This window comes from Hypanus sabinus, chromosome 16 (assembly GCF_030144855.1).
Source record: "Hypanus sabinus isolate sHypSab1 chromosome 16, sHypSab1.hap1, whole genome shotgun sequence".
In the NCBI taxonomy this organism is placed as follows: Eukaryota; Metazoa; Chordata; class Chondrichthyes; order Myliobatiformes; family Dasyatidae; genus Hypanus; species Hypanus sabinus.
In genome coordinates, this window is record NC_082721.1 from 25,161,710 (window position 1) to 25,178,036 (window position 16,327).

Here is a 16,327-nt window from a genome sequence, read left to right on the forward strand (position 1 = left end):
TTGAGCTTAAATAAGGAGACATCACTTATGTTTGTAACCTTTTGGTGGCTGAGCTCCGAGTCATGGTCCACAGATACACTGAATCATTGTTGGTAGAATCTCAGATGGAGATGAAAGGGTGTACAGGAGTGAGATATGCCAACTAGTGGAGTGGTGTCGCAGTAACAACCTGGCATTCAACCTCAGTAAGATGAAAGAGCTGATAGTGGACTTCAGGAAGGGTAAGATTAAGGAATACCTTCCAATCCTCATAGAGGGATCAGAAGTGGAGAGAGTGAGCAGATTCAAGTTCCTGGGTGTCAAGATCTCTGAGGATCTAACCTGGTCCAAACATACCATTACAGTTATAAAGAAGGCAAGACAGTGACTATACTTCATTAGGAGTTTGAAGAGATGTGGCATGTCAACAAATACACTCAAAAACTTCTATAGATGTACCATGGAGAGCATTCTGACAGTCTTCAACACTGCCTGGTATGGGGGGGCTGCTACTGCACAGGACTGAAAAAAGCTGCAGTGGGTTGTAAATTTAGTCGGCCACATTTTGAATACTGGCTTACAAAGTACCCGGGACATCTTCAGCGAGCGGTGTCTCAGGAAGACAGCGTCCATTATTCAGAACCTCCATCACCCAGGGCATGCCCTTTCCTCACTGTTACCATCAGATAGGAGGTACAGAAGCCTGAAGACACACACTCAGCAATTCAGGAACAGCTTCTTCCCCTCTACCACTCAATTCCTAAATGGACATTGAACCCATGAACACTACCTCACTTTTTAAATATATATTATTTCTGGTTTTTGCAGTTTTAAAAATCTATTCAATATATATATATACCGTGATTTACTTATTTATTTATTTCCCTCTTCTTCTATATTATGTATTGCATTGAACTGCTGCTGCTAAGTTAACAAATTTCACGACACATGCCGGTGATAATAAACCTGATTTTGATTCTGATTCTTGCTACACCACTCCACACTTTGACAATAAGGTTTCACAATGAGCCCCTAGAAGGCATGGATTTCTTCTCATTTCTCAGGAGCAACATTTTGATCAGGGTAGAAAAACTGATAAAGAAATTCACCATTGTGTTCAAGACACCGGCATGTACAAATGTTCATTGACTAAGAGGGTATTTGAAGATCAAGATCTCAGATCTAGCACAAAACTTGTGTTGTGTACCATTGTAATTCCTGGCCTCCGATATGCTTGTAAGGCCTGGACTATCTATTGCATTGTCAGGCACTGCCACTAATGTGTAGCCAGACTAAACTTCAAATTCACTGGAAAGTTAAGCAAGGCACTATGAGTGTCCGCTGCTTGTCTACAGCACCATTGCTGAGGCCCTTCTCACGATGCTCAGTTGGCCCCGTTGGCTTGGCCATGTCATTCACATGCCCAACACCAAACTCTTAAGACTCTCAGTTCTGAGCTTTGTCACAGGTCAGATTCAGAGGCGGACAAAGAACACAATCCAAGTTCTCTGAATTTAGAACATAGAACATAAAACATAGATTCAGCACAGCACATTACAGGCCCTTCGGCCCACAATGCTGTGCTGACCCTCAAACCCTGCCTCCCATATAACCCGTCATGGTTTCTCGTGCCCCACAAATGACCAGGAGATGCAGAAGTTTCTTCAAGAAGGGTTAAACTTTAATTTGCAAATCAAAGCTGAGACAGTCATTGAGCTAGTCGCTGATTGCCCACCGATCCTTGGGCATAGCATTTTTTATAGCAATTTCCTGGTTTAGTTGCATTAGTGTATCCAATCGGTCTACAGTTGCGTCTCACAAGTACATCCGCCACTATTGTTTCTACCCATTGACAATCATGTTCTAATCTACATCTCTTAGCTACCTCTCATTAACACACCATTGTCTTCTACATTCTTAATATTTCATTCTCCTACCAAATTGGGTACATGCATAGCAAATAGCAAGTTTCAAAGCTGACTACATAGTTTTGGTTACACAGCAAACAATCTCAACTTTTATACTCCAATACCCCCCACCTTAAATTCCTCCATATACCTGTCTAGTAGTCTCTTAAATTTCACTAGTGTATCTACCTCCACCACTGACTCAGGCAGCCACTCTCTGAATGAAAAATCTTCCTCTAATATCCCCCTTGAACTTCCCTCCCCTTACCTTAAAGCCATGTCCTCTTGTACTGAGCAGTGGTGCCCTGGGGAAGAGGCACTGGCTGTCCACTCTATTCCTCTTAATATCTTGTATACCTCTATCATGTCTCTTCTCATCCTCCTTCTCTCCAGAGAGTAAAGCCCTAGCTCCCTTAATCTCTGATCATAATGCATACTCTCTAAACCAGGCAGTATCCTGGTAAATCTCTTCTGTACCCTTTCCAATGCTTCCACATCCTTCCTATAGTGAGGCGACCAGAACTGGACACAGTACTCCAAGTGTGGCCTAACTAGAGTTTTATAGAGCTGCATCATTACCCCGCGACTCTTCCTTGAGGAAATGCGACACGTACAGCAACCCTTGTGAATGTCAAACACTTGAGTGCTCAAACCAGAGGAGGTGGATTCAGGGTGATGCTGACAGCTTCAATACCAGTGTCAGGGACATACAGATACCCTGCACAGGCGACTGAAAGAGTGTTTCACCTCAACCTCCTGACATCATCCAGCAGATGCCCCAAGCAGAGGCTGCCTCAGAAGAAGAAGACTTCAATTACTCACTTATATGCTCACAAAAGGCATCTATATGATCTGTTTTTATTTGTTGCACAGGTTTGTGTCAGATACAGTGTTTACATTTTAACACAAGTTTAAATATACATTAAATATACCTGTGGGGACAGGCAGTAGGCTGCTACCTTCAGGTTTACTTGTGGGAGCCTTCAACCAACAACGTACCACAGGGTTGACCTGGAAATCCTTAGTTTATTATTTACATTAGTTATTAGGATTATGGTAGGGAAGGTATGATTAGTGACACCAAATTTGGTGGTGGCACAGAGAGTGAGGATGGTAATTTTAAGGCTATTGGATAATACAGATGAGTTTCTGAGATGGGCCAAACAATGACAGACAGAATTTAATTCTGATAAATAAGAAGCACTTTTGGAGGGCTAAAGAAGCTGGGCCCTGTGAGGTATTGAGGAAGAGGAGGACCTTGGTGCACGAGGATCCCTGAAGGTAGCAGCCCAGGTGGATAGATGGCCAAGAAAGCAGTGTGAGGTGCCTGTCTTTTTAATAAGGCTTTGAATATAAAACAGGGAGATGATCACACAACCATGCAAAGCATTGCTTAAGCCAAGACTGGAGTACTTTGTGTAATTCTCATTTCTACACTATTAGAACAAAGTGCTTATACTGGAGGGCAGATTCACCACAATGTTGCCCTGGGATTGTGTGTTTCTGTTATGAGAGGAGACTGGATAAACTGGGCTTGATTTCTAGGAGTTGAGGAAGTAGTGGGGGAATTTGATTTAAGTATACAAAATATCAGAGCCAGAAAATAGGGCTGACTATGAGGAACTTCTCAGGGTAATCCAGAACCAGAGCATCTGAAGTGAACTGACCAAGGAGTGGAGTGAGACGATGCTGGAAACCCAGAGCAACGCAGGCAAAGTTCTGGTGGTCCGGCAGTGCCTATGGAGAGGCATCGTGGTGAAGGGTCTTGGCCTGAAGTGTCGACTATTTATTCCTCTCCACAGATGCTGCCTGGCCTGCTGAGTTCCCCCGGCGTTTTCAGAGTGAGACACCATATTGGTCGGGTTTTGCTAGTGTCACATGTAAATGCAGTGAGAAGCTGTTTATGGAGCATACCAGCCAGTCAGATCAGGCCATACATTGAGGAAGTATAAAGGAAAACAGAACATAGTGTGGCAGCTATGGAGAAAAGTGCAGTGCGGCTAAATCTGGCAGGAGGGAGCTGTGTTCTGAAAGGTGCTGTGGTCTGGAGGGGAAGTCACCAACTCACTTTCATTCCTGCTACTTTGTAAACAATACAACAATACTGAAGGAAACATAAATTCTGGTTTTCAAAATTCTATATAGGTGATATCTGAGAACAAAAAACATAATCTGCTAAATTAATCTGAACCAACAGAATCTGGTCCGTTTTCAATTCCATTGCTGATATGATGCTGAAAGCATGCAGTGCTGACGATGTATTTTTCAGTTCATCGTCAGCAGATCGATTTCTTCCTTTGGGTCTTTGAATTCCCTCCCGGTCCTGCACGGAATCAGGCGTCTTCCACAGACATCTTAGCTCTGGAGTGTGAGGAGTAGGTGTGAGTGTTCAGGAGCTCCTGGGTGGTCCTCCCAGAAAGCACGCCTCGCTGCTCCTTCCTGCAGCAAATTACACGCATCACCTTAACCCTAAATTCATCAGAAATGTAATAGTAAATGAAAGGGTCAATGCAGCTGCTGGAGCTACTGACAACCATGCAGACCATGTAATAAATGTAGAGCTCACTCTCCTTGGTAAGGTGGTACTCTGAGTGGTGAATTAGGAGGATGATATTGCTGGGAGCGAAGCACCCAACATACACCAGTAAAATCAGGAAAGTGACTATTGCAGCATGCACGTAACTCTTCTCATTGACTATTAAAGTTTTGATTACAGAACCATAGCAAAAAACAGTGATACAGCATGGGATCAAAAATCCCATGATAACCAAACATACAAAGTAGTAGAAGAAATACCCAGCCTGACTATCCACCGGCAACACATCATGGCAGGTCGTAATGTTCAGGTCGTGGATGCTGATCAACTGCTCCCTGAAGAGAAATGGCAGAACCAGGAGCGTGGCGATTACCCAGATCACGGAGCAGACGCTGATGGCAAATGTGTTGTCCCTGAACTGCCGGGAGGTGAAAGGATAGACGAGGGCAAAGTATCGGTCGATGCTGATGACGGTGAGGAGCAGGATGGAGCAGTACATGTTCCCGTAGAAGAAGGCCGTCATCGTCCGGCACAGGGCTTCGCCGAAGACCCAGTTGTTGCCCAGAAGGTGGTAGGAGATTTTGAACGGTAACGTCAGGATCAGGAGGAGGTCTGCAGATGCCAGGCTGATCAGGAAGATGGTGGAAGGCAATTTTCTGATTTTTGTTGCCAGTACCCAGAGTCCTAGCCCATTGGCAGGGAGCCCAATGGCAAACACTAAGAAATAGAGGCCTGGGATGGTAACTGTTGTGGTGAGACCAGTGAGCTGCTTTTTGACTGTCTTATTCACATGGTAGATCGTCTCATTGGAGCCATTTACTCTGAGTAGTTTGGCTTTAAATCCTTTCATGATGTCGCCCACGCTTGGTACTAAACGTGTTTCAGCTTTGACCTTTGAAACAATGGTAGTAATATCGTTGTAATCTAAAGAAGAAAGCAAAGGAGAGGGGAATTCATTGTTATTGCATTGGTAACTGAAATCAAGGATCAACTTCATTCACCATACACATCAGCACGTATTCAGAATTTGCTGTGATTTGTTGACCAAAATCAACAGTATTTAATAATTATAATGAATAAAAAATTATATAAAATAAAGCTGAAGATTAAAGTACAGATATGGAATAAAATGTGCATGATGTCACCAGGATTTATCAAGCAGGACAATTCAGTGTGCTTCTGCCTTAAAGCTTAAGTGACAGGGGTGTGATTTGACCTCTCATACTATCCTTGAGCAAAATTGTCTCTCCAAACCTGGGTTTCTGCTAGGTGTGCTGCTTTTCTCCAATAAACCACCCCCCCCCCCCCACCAAAAAGAAAAAATGTTAGCTTAATCAGCTGCTCTAAATTGCTCCTGGTAGGGGTGAGTGTAGTGAGGTGGGATTAAGGGATTTAGGGATTTCTGTGTGGGAGAAAGAGGAGAAGTGAAATAAATGTGGAAGTGGGATTGATAAGATTGTTCTGTGAGCCAACATAGGTTCAATAGGATGAATGGCCTCCTTCAATATCATAAGGAAATATAGACAGCAGGTGGAGGGCAAGCTGCAGTCTAAATTATGCAGAATCTGGAATCATTATGAGTGTATTCTACTTCTGGCTGATTATCTGTGCACAAGATTTCTCAAGCTCACACTGACAAGATGGTAGTGCAAGAATTGCCGCAATATTATACAGTAACGTGTGCACATTCACGCTATCCAGATAAGAAGTGATGGTAGTATTTTACAGTGTTACACAGGGTGTCCATGATAGCTGGGTCTGGTAAACAACCTACCAGGAGGGAGTCATCACTTCCCCGGCTGTAGGTTGACTCATTATAGAGCCTAATGGTCGAGGGTAAGAATGACCTCATACAACACCCTTTGGAGCAGCGCAGTTGTCTTAGTCTATTACTGAATAATTATAATAGACAGTCTATTATAGAACGTAGAACACGGAACGCAGAACAGCACAACAGGACTTGCACATGAAGTCCACGTCAAACATAATGCTAAATTAAATTAAATCTCTTCTGCCTACTCACGATCTATCCCCTCCTTATTCATGTGTCCATCTAACAGCCTTTTAAATATCTCTTATCACCATTTTCCTGGCATTCCGTATCAGGCACTGCCACTCCACGTGTAAAGTACTTACCCAACACATCCCCTTTAAACATTGTCCCTCTCCAATGTCCTCCAAAGACTTGACATTTCTACCCTGGGAAAAAGAGACTCTGTCTACCCTGTCCATGCCTCTCATAACTTTATCAGCTTCTATCCAGTCTTCTCTCAGCCTTTAACGATCCGGAGAAAATAACCCATGTTTATCTCCTTATAGCTCAGACCCTCTAATCCAGACAGCCTTGTGATGAATATCTTTCCAAAGTCTTCACTTCCTTCCTGTAATCGCATGCAAAGCTTGCATGTAGGATCCTGGAGAATCTTGAAGGAGTGGATGGAAAGAGGAGGATTCTTGTGGGAGATCCAGAAACAGAGATTGGAGTTTAAAAATAAGATAGAAAAAAGGTGATTTTTAAAAAAGTTCATCTTTGCAACTCACTGTTTCAAAGGGCTGCGGAAGCTGCATCTTTGAATATCTTTTTACTGTAGAGGTAGAGAGAATCTTAATAAACAAGTGGTGAAGACTGACCTCAGGTAGATGAGGATTCAAAATTAAGGTTACGATCATGTCACATGTTTTTGAATGATGGAGCATTTTGGGGGAGCCAAATGCCCTACTCCTGTTCTTAGTTTTTTTAATTGAAACTATGGTGAAATACCATCTTCCAGATGGCGGTGTGACACAGTTTGCAGCGGCCTCTCTGGAGTTGATATCTGTTATTTGTTAAGTGGGGTGCCGTGCACAATCCTAATCGGATGAAAAACGGACATGGGAGCACGGAGGAACATCTGGAGATCTCCAGGAAGACCTCCTTCGTTGCTGCTGCTGCTGTGAGGTCCGGGTCTCTGCTGGGAAGAACAGGCCCCCAGTCCTCGGGGTCACGTTGCCGGTGGCTGGTGGCGGGGGCGTCGTAGTGCACTCGGCAGAGGATGGTGCTCAGAGAGGCTGTGCTGGAGGGGATGGTCGGAGGCTCGGAGGTTTGACGGACTCGGAGTCCGCTGTGGTCGGGGCGTTTTCGCTGTGTGCTGTGTCTGCGAGGCTAGGTCCAATGGCACCGTGTAAGTCCATAGCGGGGGTGTTCCCTTCTGCCGTCTGCGTGGGATGACGAGTCTATCGGGACCCTGAAGACTAGTGGAAACTGAGTGTTGGTTTCTTTTGAACTTATAATCTTTTAACATCTTTGGACTATTTTAATGTGACCATGGTCTGTTTTTTATTAATTATGGTATTGTTTGCAATGTTGTAACTACGTGGTTTTGTGTAGGTCTTGTAGCTTTAGTTTTTGGTTTGTTGGGTGGTAGAGTTGGTCTCCTGACTTGGTGTGTCTGGGTAGTCTTGTTTTGTCTGGTGGTTTTGAAGCTCCTTTCTAGGGAGCGCGCAAAGATGGTAGCGTGATATTAATACGCAGCAGCCTCTCCGGACTCTCGATTTGGGGATTGCCAAACGTTATGTGGATTTTCTGGTGTAGTCTGTTTTGTCATGTGCTTTTTGTGACATCATTCTGGAGGAACGTTGTTTCATTTTTTAACTGCATTGCAGTTGTGGTTTCTAAATGACAATAATCCAAAATTCAATTCAGTTCAAATACTGTGTAGGTCTTGACAGGAGAAGATTGTGAATCCTGCCCACCACAGTCTCTCTACATTCTCCAGTCAGTCCACGTCAGAACAAATTCTGGAATAGTTGGTCTTCTGGCTGTCAGCTGCTGAAATGGCGGTGCACGGACCCCACCCACCAGCACAGCAGAACGAGCTTCACCTACGCCAAGCCATTGCCCACTCAGAGCTCCAGCTCCACGGGCTCCACTGAGACGCTGCAAGATCTAAGGCTGAGAAACTCAGAGGCAGCCCCTTCTCCTTCAGGCAAAGACACTGCAGCTGAAAAGGAAATCTGCACCAGATGTTGATCAGAGAAAACAGACCGACCTGTTCCCTTAACTTCTCCAATGACTCCTGGCAGCACCGGGTGCCACAATGATCCCACGTCTTCGGATGAACAAAAGCCTCCCTGAGGATTTTGTTACTATTGATGGAAGATGTTTCTTTAAACGACATGCTCTGCCTGTGACGTACGTGTTCAGAAGACACAGCAGAATGATCAAGTGGAGCGAGTAATCAGCAAGGGTCCCTTGGCCTCAAGATTGCTGACTGAATGCAGTTTATTTATTTATTGAGATATAGCACAGACTAGGACCATTCAGCCCTTCGAGCTGTGCTGCCCAGAAACCCCAATTTAATCCTAACCTAATCATGGGGCAATTTACAACCAGTACGTCTTTGGACTATGGGAAGAAACCCACGTGGTCATGGAGAGAACATACAAACTCTGTACAGGCAGTGACGGGACTTGAACCTGGCTTGCCTGTATTGCAAAGCATTGTGCTAACCACTACGCTCCTGTGCCACTCCAGGAATAGAGCTGAAATGACTCATGCCAATATATTCCCCTCAACATAGGAGCCAATTAACTTATTCACCCAGAACGTTATGGGTTCTGGCAGAAAGCTCACCACACGAGGACTGAGAGATTTCCTACCTTCGCATTGTTGCATCCGGTGTTGAGGCTGCCTGTTTTAGCCTCCTTGTGGAAAGTACTTCCAAACCTGTGGCTATCACTTTCCTATGGGGTGGGCGTGGAGACTTCCTCCGGTCCCTCAGCCTCTGCACACCGGACTGGCGCAAGAAGCACCGTCTCTGACCAGCCTTTGACCAGCCAACGGGTCATTTCTGGGACAATTGCTGGCCTTGGCAATGAGGTCCCAGTGAGGATGAGGAGAAATATTGTAGGGGGGCACGATGGTGTCACACCTCCCTGGTTGTGGAGAACTGCTCCCATCCACCGCCCCTTGTGTGGCTAAACCTACTTTTGCTTCATAACGTCTGTAAGCTGTGAATGTAAACTATGGGAACAGTCCTGATCTCAGTGCAGACTGGCATCAAACTATTGTGCATCATTGGCATGACATTTTGTATTTATTTTATGTAGAGAGATAGCCACGGTAACAGGCCTTCTAGTCCAACGGGCCCAGAATTCCCAATTACAGCCTTGTTACCGATCAACTCATCATCTCTTTGGAAACCAGAGCATCAGGAGGACTGTGTCACGGGGAGAAGCTACAAATTCCTTACAGGCAGTGGCAGGATTGACAGGTCTTTGGCGCTGTCATAGTGCCATACCTGATGCTGCCATTACTGCACTGCCCTCATTTTATTCAGCCCTTAGTGCCAGGGTGCAACACTTCACTATTCCTGCTGGAGTGAAGCTAACCAGTCACGGTTGTGTGCTGGCAATATTGCAACCCGAGTGTGGTGGAACGGCCGACTCCGGCAAAGAGACGGCGGACATCGGTGGCTTGTGGGAGGGACACCGTGAGACGTAACGTTCTCAAACTAGGACCCTGCGATCAGCATTCGATTCAATAATGCAAGTAACTCAGAATCCCTGAGTCTATCAAATCAAACTTAACAAGGTTAAACAGAAGGCGCCGGGAGACTGCATTACAAAGGGCGAGTCGCTTGAGAAAAGCCCAAGGAACTCTAACGTCTGTCTTTAAACAACAATCAATAATGTGCTCTAACAACCTCAGAGCCCAGTGGTCTCCAGTGTACCACAGAGACCCGGAGAGGATCCCCTCTCCATGGCCAGCATCTGACGGCCCAGGGAGATCTGAAATCCTGAGATCCAGGGGCAACTCAAGAGACCTGGGAGATTGAGAGAGAGACCAGGAGTGCTCGAGAGAGAGACATGGAGAATTTGAGAGGGCAGCATGGGGAAATCGAGAGGGACCTCAAGAGTCAGAGAGACCAGGGAACCTTGAGAGGAACTTCAAGCCAGACCAGGGAACATCGAGCAGGGCCCTAAGAGGCAGGCTTTCAAGCTCTTGAGAGGGGGAGAACATTGAAAAAACCTTTGAAACCTTCCTTGGGCCTTGGAAACCTTGAGCAAAATCCTTGGGAAACCTGGATGGCCATGGAACCTTGACAATTTGGGCCATGACACTTGGGCTGGGAGAACATCTTGAGACCCAGAAATAGCTTTGAGACCGAGAAAAAACCTGGGGACCCTGAAAGTTGAGTCCTTGAAGACATGAAATTTGAAACTTAGGGAAGAATCCTGGAAGGATTTTGCTCAGTGTTTTACTCTACGCTATTCTTTTTTCCAGAGACAATTAGGATACAGAAGGCTGCACACTCAATTTTACAGACTGAGACATCATAGGAGGCTCTTCCTATCACTGATCTGTTTCTCTGTAGATCTGCTTTAATTGTTACATAAAAGTTCAATTTTCATGGTCTGTACCATGACTTTCATCAAGAGGTTAGATATAAGGTAGCTTACTCTTGATTGGGTTACTTTAGTTGTGTGTTTGCACTCTCCCGCCAGGAATCAGCTCTTGGAGCCGGCTTCTCCGGAATTTATACTATTGATTTGAAAGCTGATTTGTTGAATCCAATGAACTTTGTTGATAAGCTTGCTTGAAGCACTCAATTGTTATGCAGGCCTGAGTCACGGGACCCCAAAGCTGGGAACCGGGGTACTTGTAACTTAAAAAGCTCAGAGCAGATAGTGGAGAAACTCAGAACGAACACTGGATCATTGACTCAGGCCACTCGAAGTGTAGATTCGGGACACTTGAACATAGACTTGGGACGTGCACTGAGCATAGAAAGCACCTTTGCCTCCAGCCACCGCTGTCCAACCTCCGCTGTGTCCATTACTTGGCATGGTCCTTCAGTCACAGTGTGAGCTGTCAATGTCAGAACCCAATTGCAGAGGAAAGACACACTTCGATGTGGCGACAGTGATGGAAGTTTGTTCATAATAATTCCATAAAGAACATCGGTGGCTCAGCTGAGCGACACAGCGAGAAGTCACATGCTCAAGACTAGGACCCCGCGATTAGCACTAATCAGGCATCCGCTTGGATAATACAAGTAGCACAAAATCCCTGAAGATATCAAAATAAACTGAACAAGTTTAAACAGAAGACGCCATGAGACCCCCATTACAAAGAGGGACTCGCTTGAGACAAACACAAGGAACTCTAAATGATTAATGAATATCTTTAAACAGCGATGAACCGATTCCAATGCTTTAAACGCTCTCTGGCTCCTTAACTCATCTCCTTCCACCTTCTAACTTATCAATCACCCCTGATGAGTTATTAGCTTCTGCATAATCACTCAGAGTTGAACTGCATGCGCATGTAACGAGAGCTGTATTACTCATCTGCTTCTACCATAGGCCACAAACTTATCAATCACCCCTGCTGTGGACACTTTCTGGAGGTCCAAGATCCGTATGCTCCACAACCGCTGGACGAAGTGTGTAAATATAGAAGGGGACTATGTTGAAAAATAAATGTGCTAGGTTTTCTAAAATTGATTCCGTCTACCTTAGGCCACGAACTTATTAATCACTCCTTGTATTTATATCTGCATTTTAACAGTTTGTCGTCTTCTATGCTCTTGCTCTTTCACTGATCCTGTTACAGTTGCTACTCTACAGATTTGCTGAGTATGCCTGCAGGATAAAGAATGCCAGGATTGTATCTGGTGACAGGTATGCACTCGGATAATAAGTTTTACTTAGAATGTCGCATGAATGAGAGTAGGGACCCCAAAAGGGCAGGAACAATATTTTCACCAAGGAACCCTTCACATTATTAGAAGGATGTGACCCAACGCCATCGATCCCCACTCCCCAACAACGTCCCCAGCCTCAAAAACATAACTGCACTCAAAAGGCTGGGTGCCTGAAACCGGCACCATGTTCCAAGTTTTGTAATGGGAAGAGATTATGGATGGGTAGAGGGAGAAATTCAAGGAGGTGTTCAAAGTTACCCAAATAGAACAGCACCATATTGTTGTTGTAAGGTGTATTCCTTAGATAATAGGTTTATGGGCCAGTAGAAACATATTAACCATAAAATTGACCACAAATATAGAATAATGATGTCCTTATTCTATGTGTAGCAAGTTTGATCTAAGTCTGTAAACTATTGTGGGCATATTATTAATTGTATAGTTTGCACCGGTACCTAATAAAGTGGCCAGATATTAGCTTGTTACTGCAAATATCAAATCAGCCAGTCATGCCGCAGCAACTTAATGCATTAAAGCATGCACTGGGGGCTCAGTTGTTGTTTAGACAAAACATCAGAATGGGGAAGAAATGTGATCTTAAGTGATTTTGACCATGGAATGATTGTTGCTGGCAAATGGAGTGGTTTGAATATCTCAGACCAGGGAGTTGCACACACAGCAGTCTCCAGAGTTTACAGAAAATGGTGCAAAAATAAAAAAAAACCATCAGCTCAATTGAAAGGAGAATGACAAGGGTGGTTCAAGTTGACAGGAAGGTGACAGTAACTCAAATAGCCACGGGTTACAACAGTGTGGACAGAAGAGCATCTCTGAACGCACGACACGATGAACCTTGAAGTGGATGGGCTACAGCAGCAGATGATATAGTTATATATCTTCTTAGAAGATATAGCAGCAGCACTCAGTGTATATGTCACCATTCACTACTACCTGGAGATGAAACTCGATGCATAAAAGCATGCAGACATGGTTAAGAGATTGAGCTATTATTGAGAGCAAACACCAGAATGGGGAAGAAACATCAGATGAGTGACTTTGACCACGGAATGATTGTCAGAGCCAGACAGGGTGGTTTGAGCACCTCAGAAACTGCTGGCCTGCTGGGATTTTCAAGCACAACAGTCTCTAGAGTTTACAGACTATGGCACAAAAAATTTAAAATAAAACATCCTGTGAACAGCAGCTCTGTGGATGAAAATGCCTTGTTGGGGCCTGGCCTCGCTGTCGGTGCTACCCTCCCATGTTCAAGTGGTGGAACAACAGGCTGAGTTGCACACTGCCTGGAGGCTGTGCCAGTGACTGCTGGACATTGTCGCTCAGGGTCTTAGACTACCTATACTGGTTTTCCTTTCAGTGAAAATGCTTCTTTGCTGGATATCGAATTATGGCATTTTTTTTAGTGTTTGCTTGCTGTTTTGAAGAGGAACACTGCCTCGTTCAGCTGTATCTATGCATGGTTTGAATGATAATTAAACTTGATTTGCTAATGAGAGGGGTCAGTGGAGAGTGGCCAGAGTGGTTCAAGCTGACAGGAGAGCGACAGTAACCTCCAGTTCGCCTATCAGCCCCGATTAGGAGTTGAGGATGCCGTCGTCTACCTGCTGAACCGTGTCTACGCCCACCTGGACAAGCCGGCGAGCACTGTGAGGGTTATGTTTTTTGACTTCTCCAGTGCGTTCAACACCATCCGCCCTGCTCTGCTGGGTGAGAAGCTGACAGTGATGCAGGTGGATGCTTCCCTGGTGTCATGGATTATTGATTACCTGACTGGCAGACCACAGTACGTGCGCTTGCAACACTGTGTGTCAGACAGAGTGGTCAGCAGCACTGGGCTCCACAGGGGGCTATCGTGTTTCCCTTTCTCTTCACCATCCACACCTCGGACTTCAGCCACTGCACAGAGTCTTGCCATCTTCAGAAGTTTTCTGATGACTCTGCCATAGTTGGATGCATCAGCAAGGGAAATGAGGCGGAGTACAGGGCTACGGTGGGAAACTTTGTCACATGGTGTGAGCAGAATCATCTGCAGCTTAATGTGAAAAAGATTAAGGAGCTGGTGGTGGACCTGAGGAGGGCTAAGGCACCGGTGACCCCTGTTTCCATCCAAGGGGTCAGTGTGTACATGGTGGAGGATTTCAAATACCTGGGGATACGAATTGACAATAAACTGGACTGGTCAAAGAACACTGAGGCTGTCTACAAGAAGGGTCAGGGCCGTCTCTATTTCCTGAGGAGACTGAAGTCCTTTAACATCTGCCGGACGATGCTGAGGATGTTCTACGAGGCTGTGGTGGCCAGTGCTATCACATTTGCTGTTGTGTGCTGGGGCAGCAGGTTGAGGTAGCAGACACCAACAGAATCAACAAACTCATTCATAAGGCCAGTGATGTTGTGGGGGTGGTACTGGACTCTCTGACAGTGGTGTCTGAAAAGAGGATGCTGTCCAAGTTGAATGCCATCTTGGACAATGGCTCCCATCCACTCCATAATGTACTGGTTAGGCACAGGAGTACATTCAGCCAGAGACTCGTTCCACCGAGATGTAACACTGAGCGTCATAGGAAGTCATTCCTACCTGTGGCCATCAAATTTTACAACTCTTCCCTCGGAGTGTCAGACACCCTGAGCCAATAGGCTGGTCCTGGACTAATTTCCACTTGGCATTATTTACTTATTATTATTTAATTATTTATGGTTTTATATTGCTATATTTCTGCACTATTTTTGGTTGGTGCGACTGTAACAAAACCCAATTTCCCTCGGGATCAGTAAGGTATGTCTGTCCGTCTGTCTGTCTGTCAAACAAGCATGCGTTATGATAGTGGTGTGCAGAAGGCCACACCGGGTTCCACTCCTGTGCCTAATGAAATACCCATCGAGTGTTTATCCTGCACCATTGAAACACTGTAAATATAGATAAACCATAATTTTGAAGTGAGCTTTGCACAAAGGAAATGGTGTCAACTGTTTGGTGCTTGCAGTTCAAACTGCACAAGTCAGCTCCAGAACAATTAGATAAGAGTATTTGGTGTAGGAATGTTCATTTTCTAATTAAGCCTGTGAAAAGAGAGATAAGGAGGACTTGATGGATTAGAACTGCGTCATATAACGAGCATCTGGTGAAGTCACTGAAGTGAATAAAGGTTTCCCGCTCCAGCTCTGAGACCATGATAGTAGCAAATAGCATGAGCAGAGTCCGTCACTACCACTTGGCCTCATTTGTGAGTTCAGAACCCACAGAGCAGAAATTAATCTCTTAAAATGGGTAATAGGTTTTGTATCTTCATCTGCGTCAACTGAAACCACCCACGACAAAGATCAAGGTTTAAAGATAAACTTTTTTTTCACTTAGGCAGCTTCGAAGGTTTTGGGCCGATAAAGGTTCTTGATCCCCGCTCGTCAGATATTAAGTCACTTCATTTTCCCCCCTCACTCCACTTTTCTCCTCTTCAATTCCAGCTCTTCCTCTGCTGTGCAATTAGTATAGTTGGAAAACAATTTTTTTTCTCTCTTCCTGGTAAAAAAGAATCCTCTGCCCCCACTTTCTTCTATTCCCCACTCTGACCTTTTACCTCTTCTGACCTGACTTTCACTTGCCCTGAGCCGTCTCCTCCTTCCCTTTCTCCTGTGGTCCAGTCTCCTCTCCTATCAGATTCCTTCCTCTCCAGCCCTTGTCCCTTCTCACCAACCTGGCTTCACCTACCATCTTCCAGCTAGCCTCCTTTTCCCCCTTCCTTCTCAGTCCAGAAGAAGGGTCTCAGCCTGAAATGTCGACAGTTTATTCATTTCCACAGATGCTGCCTGACCTGCTGAGTTCTTCCAGGATTTTGTCTATGTTTCTTTTTAGTTTTGCTCAGTTCCAAAGCCTCCTTGACTTTGCAAAGCACCTATTCCTGGAACAATTTGACGGGACTGTATAGAGGCAGCATTCTTTGTATCTAACTCTTTTTCTTCCTGGCCTGGAGGTGTGTGATATTGATTCTTGCAGAAACATACTGGTCTTCCAGTCAAGATGGTGCCTGTATACAATGCTCCCTTGGTGGACGTCTTCTGGATAGACCACAAAACTATTTCACTTCTTTTACGTCTGTTTTTCATACTAAATGTCTTTCTGGGACTGTTAGAGCCTATGATTTACAATTTGGAGACCGATGGAGTGATCCAGTGCTTTGCTGTCTCCGAGTAGATTCCAGAAA

The 16,327-nt window shown here is 45.0% G+C and overlaps 1 protein-coding gene across 4 annotated transcripts in view; it reads right to left on the reverse strand.

Moving 5' to 3' along the window:
* Positions 1-1,676: 1,676 nt before the first annotated feature.
* The window catches only part of LOC132406106 (proteinase-activated receptor 3-like), a 32,921-nt gene continuing 18,270 nt past the window's right edge, over positions 1,677-16,327 (reverse strand). The window contains exons 2-3 of one of the 4 annotated variants that reach the window (XM_059991331.1): positions 4,683-5,346; positions 1,677-4,325 (exon numbers count right to left, since the gene is read on the reverse strand). In XM_059991331.1, coding sequence (XP_059847314.1) covers positions 4,220-4,325; positions 4,683-5,346 — 770 coding nt within the window. In that variant the 3' untranslated portion in view covers positions 1,677-4,219. Of the gene's footprint in view, positions 5,347-16,327 lie in introns of all 4 variants that reach the window. The other 3 variants (XM_059991330.1, XM_059991333.1, XM_059991329.1) reach the window with 3 other exon arrangements.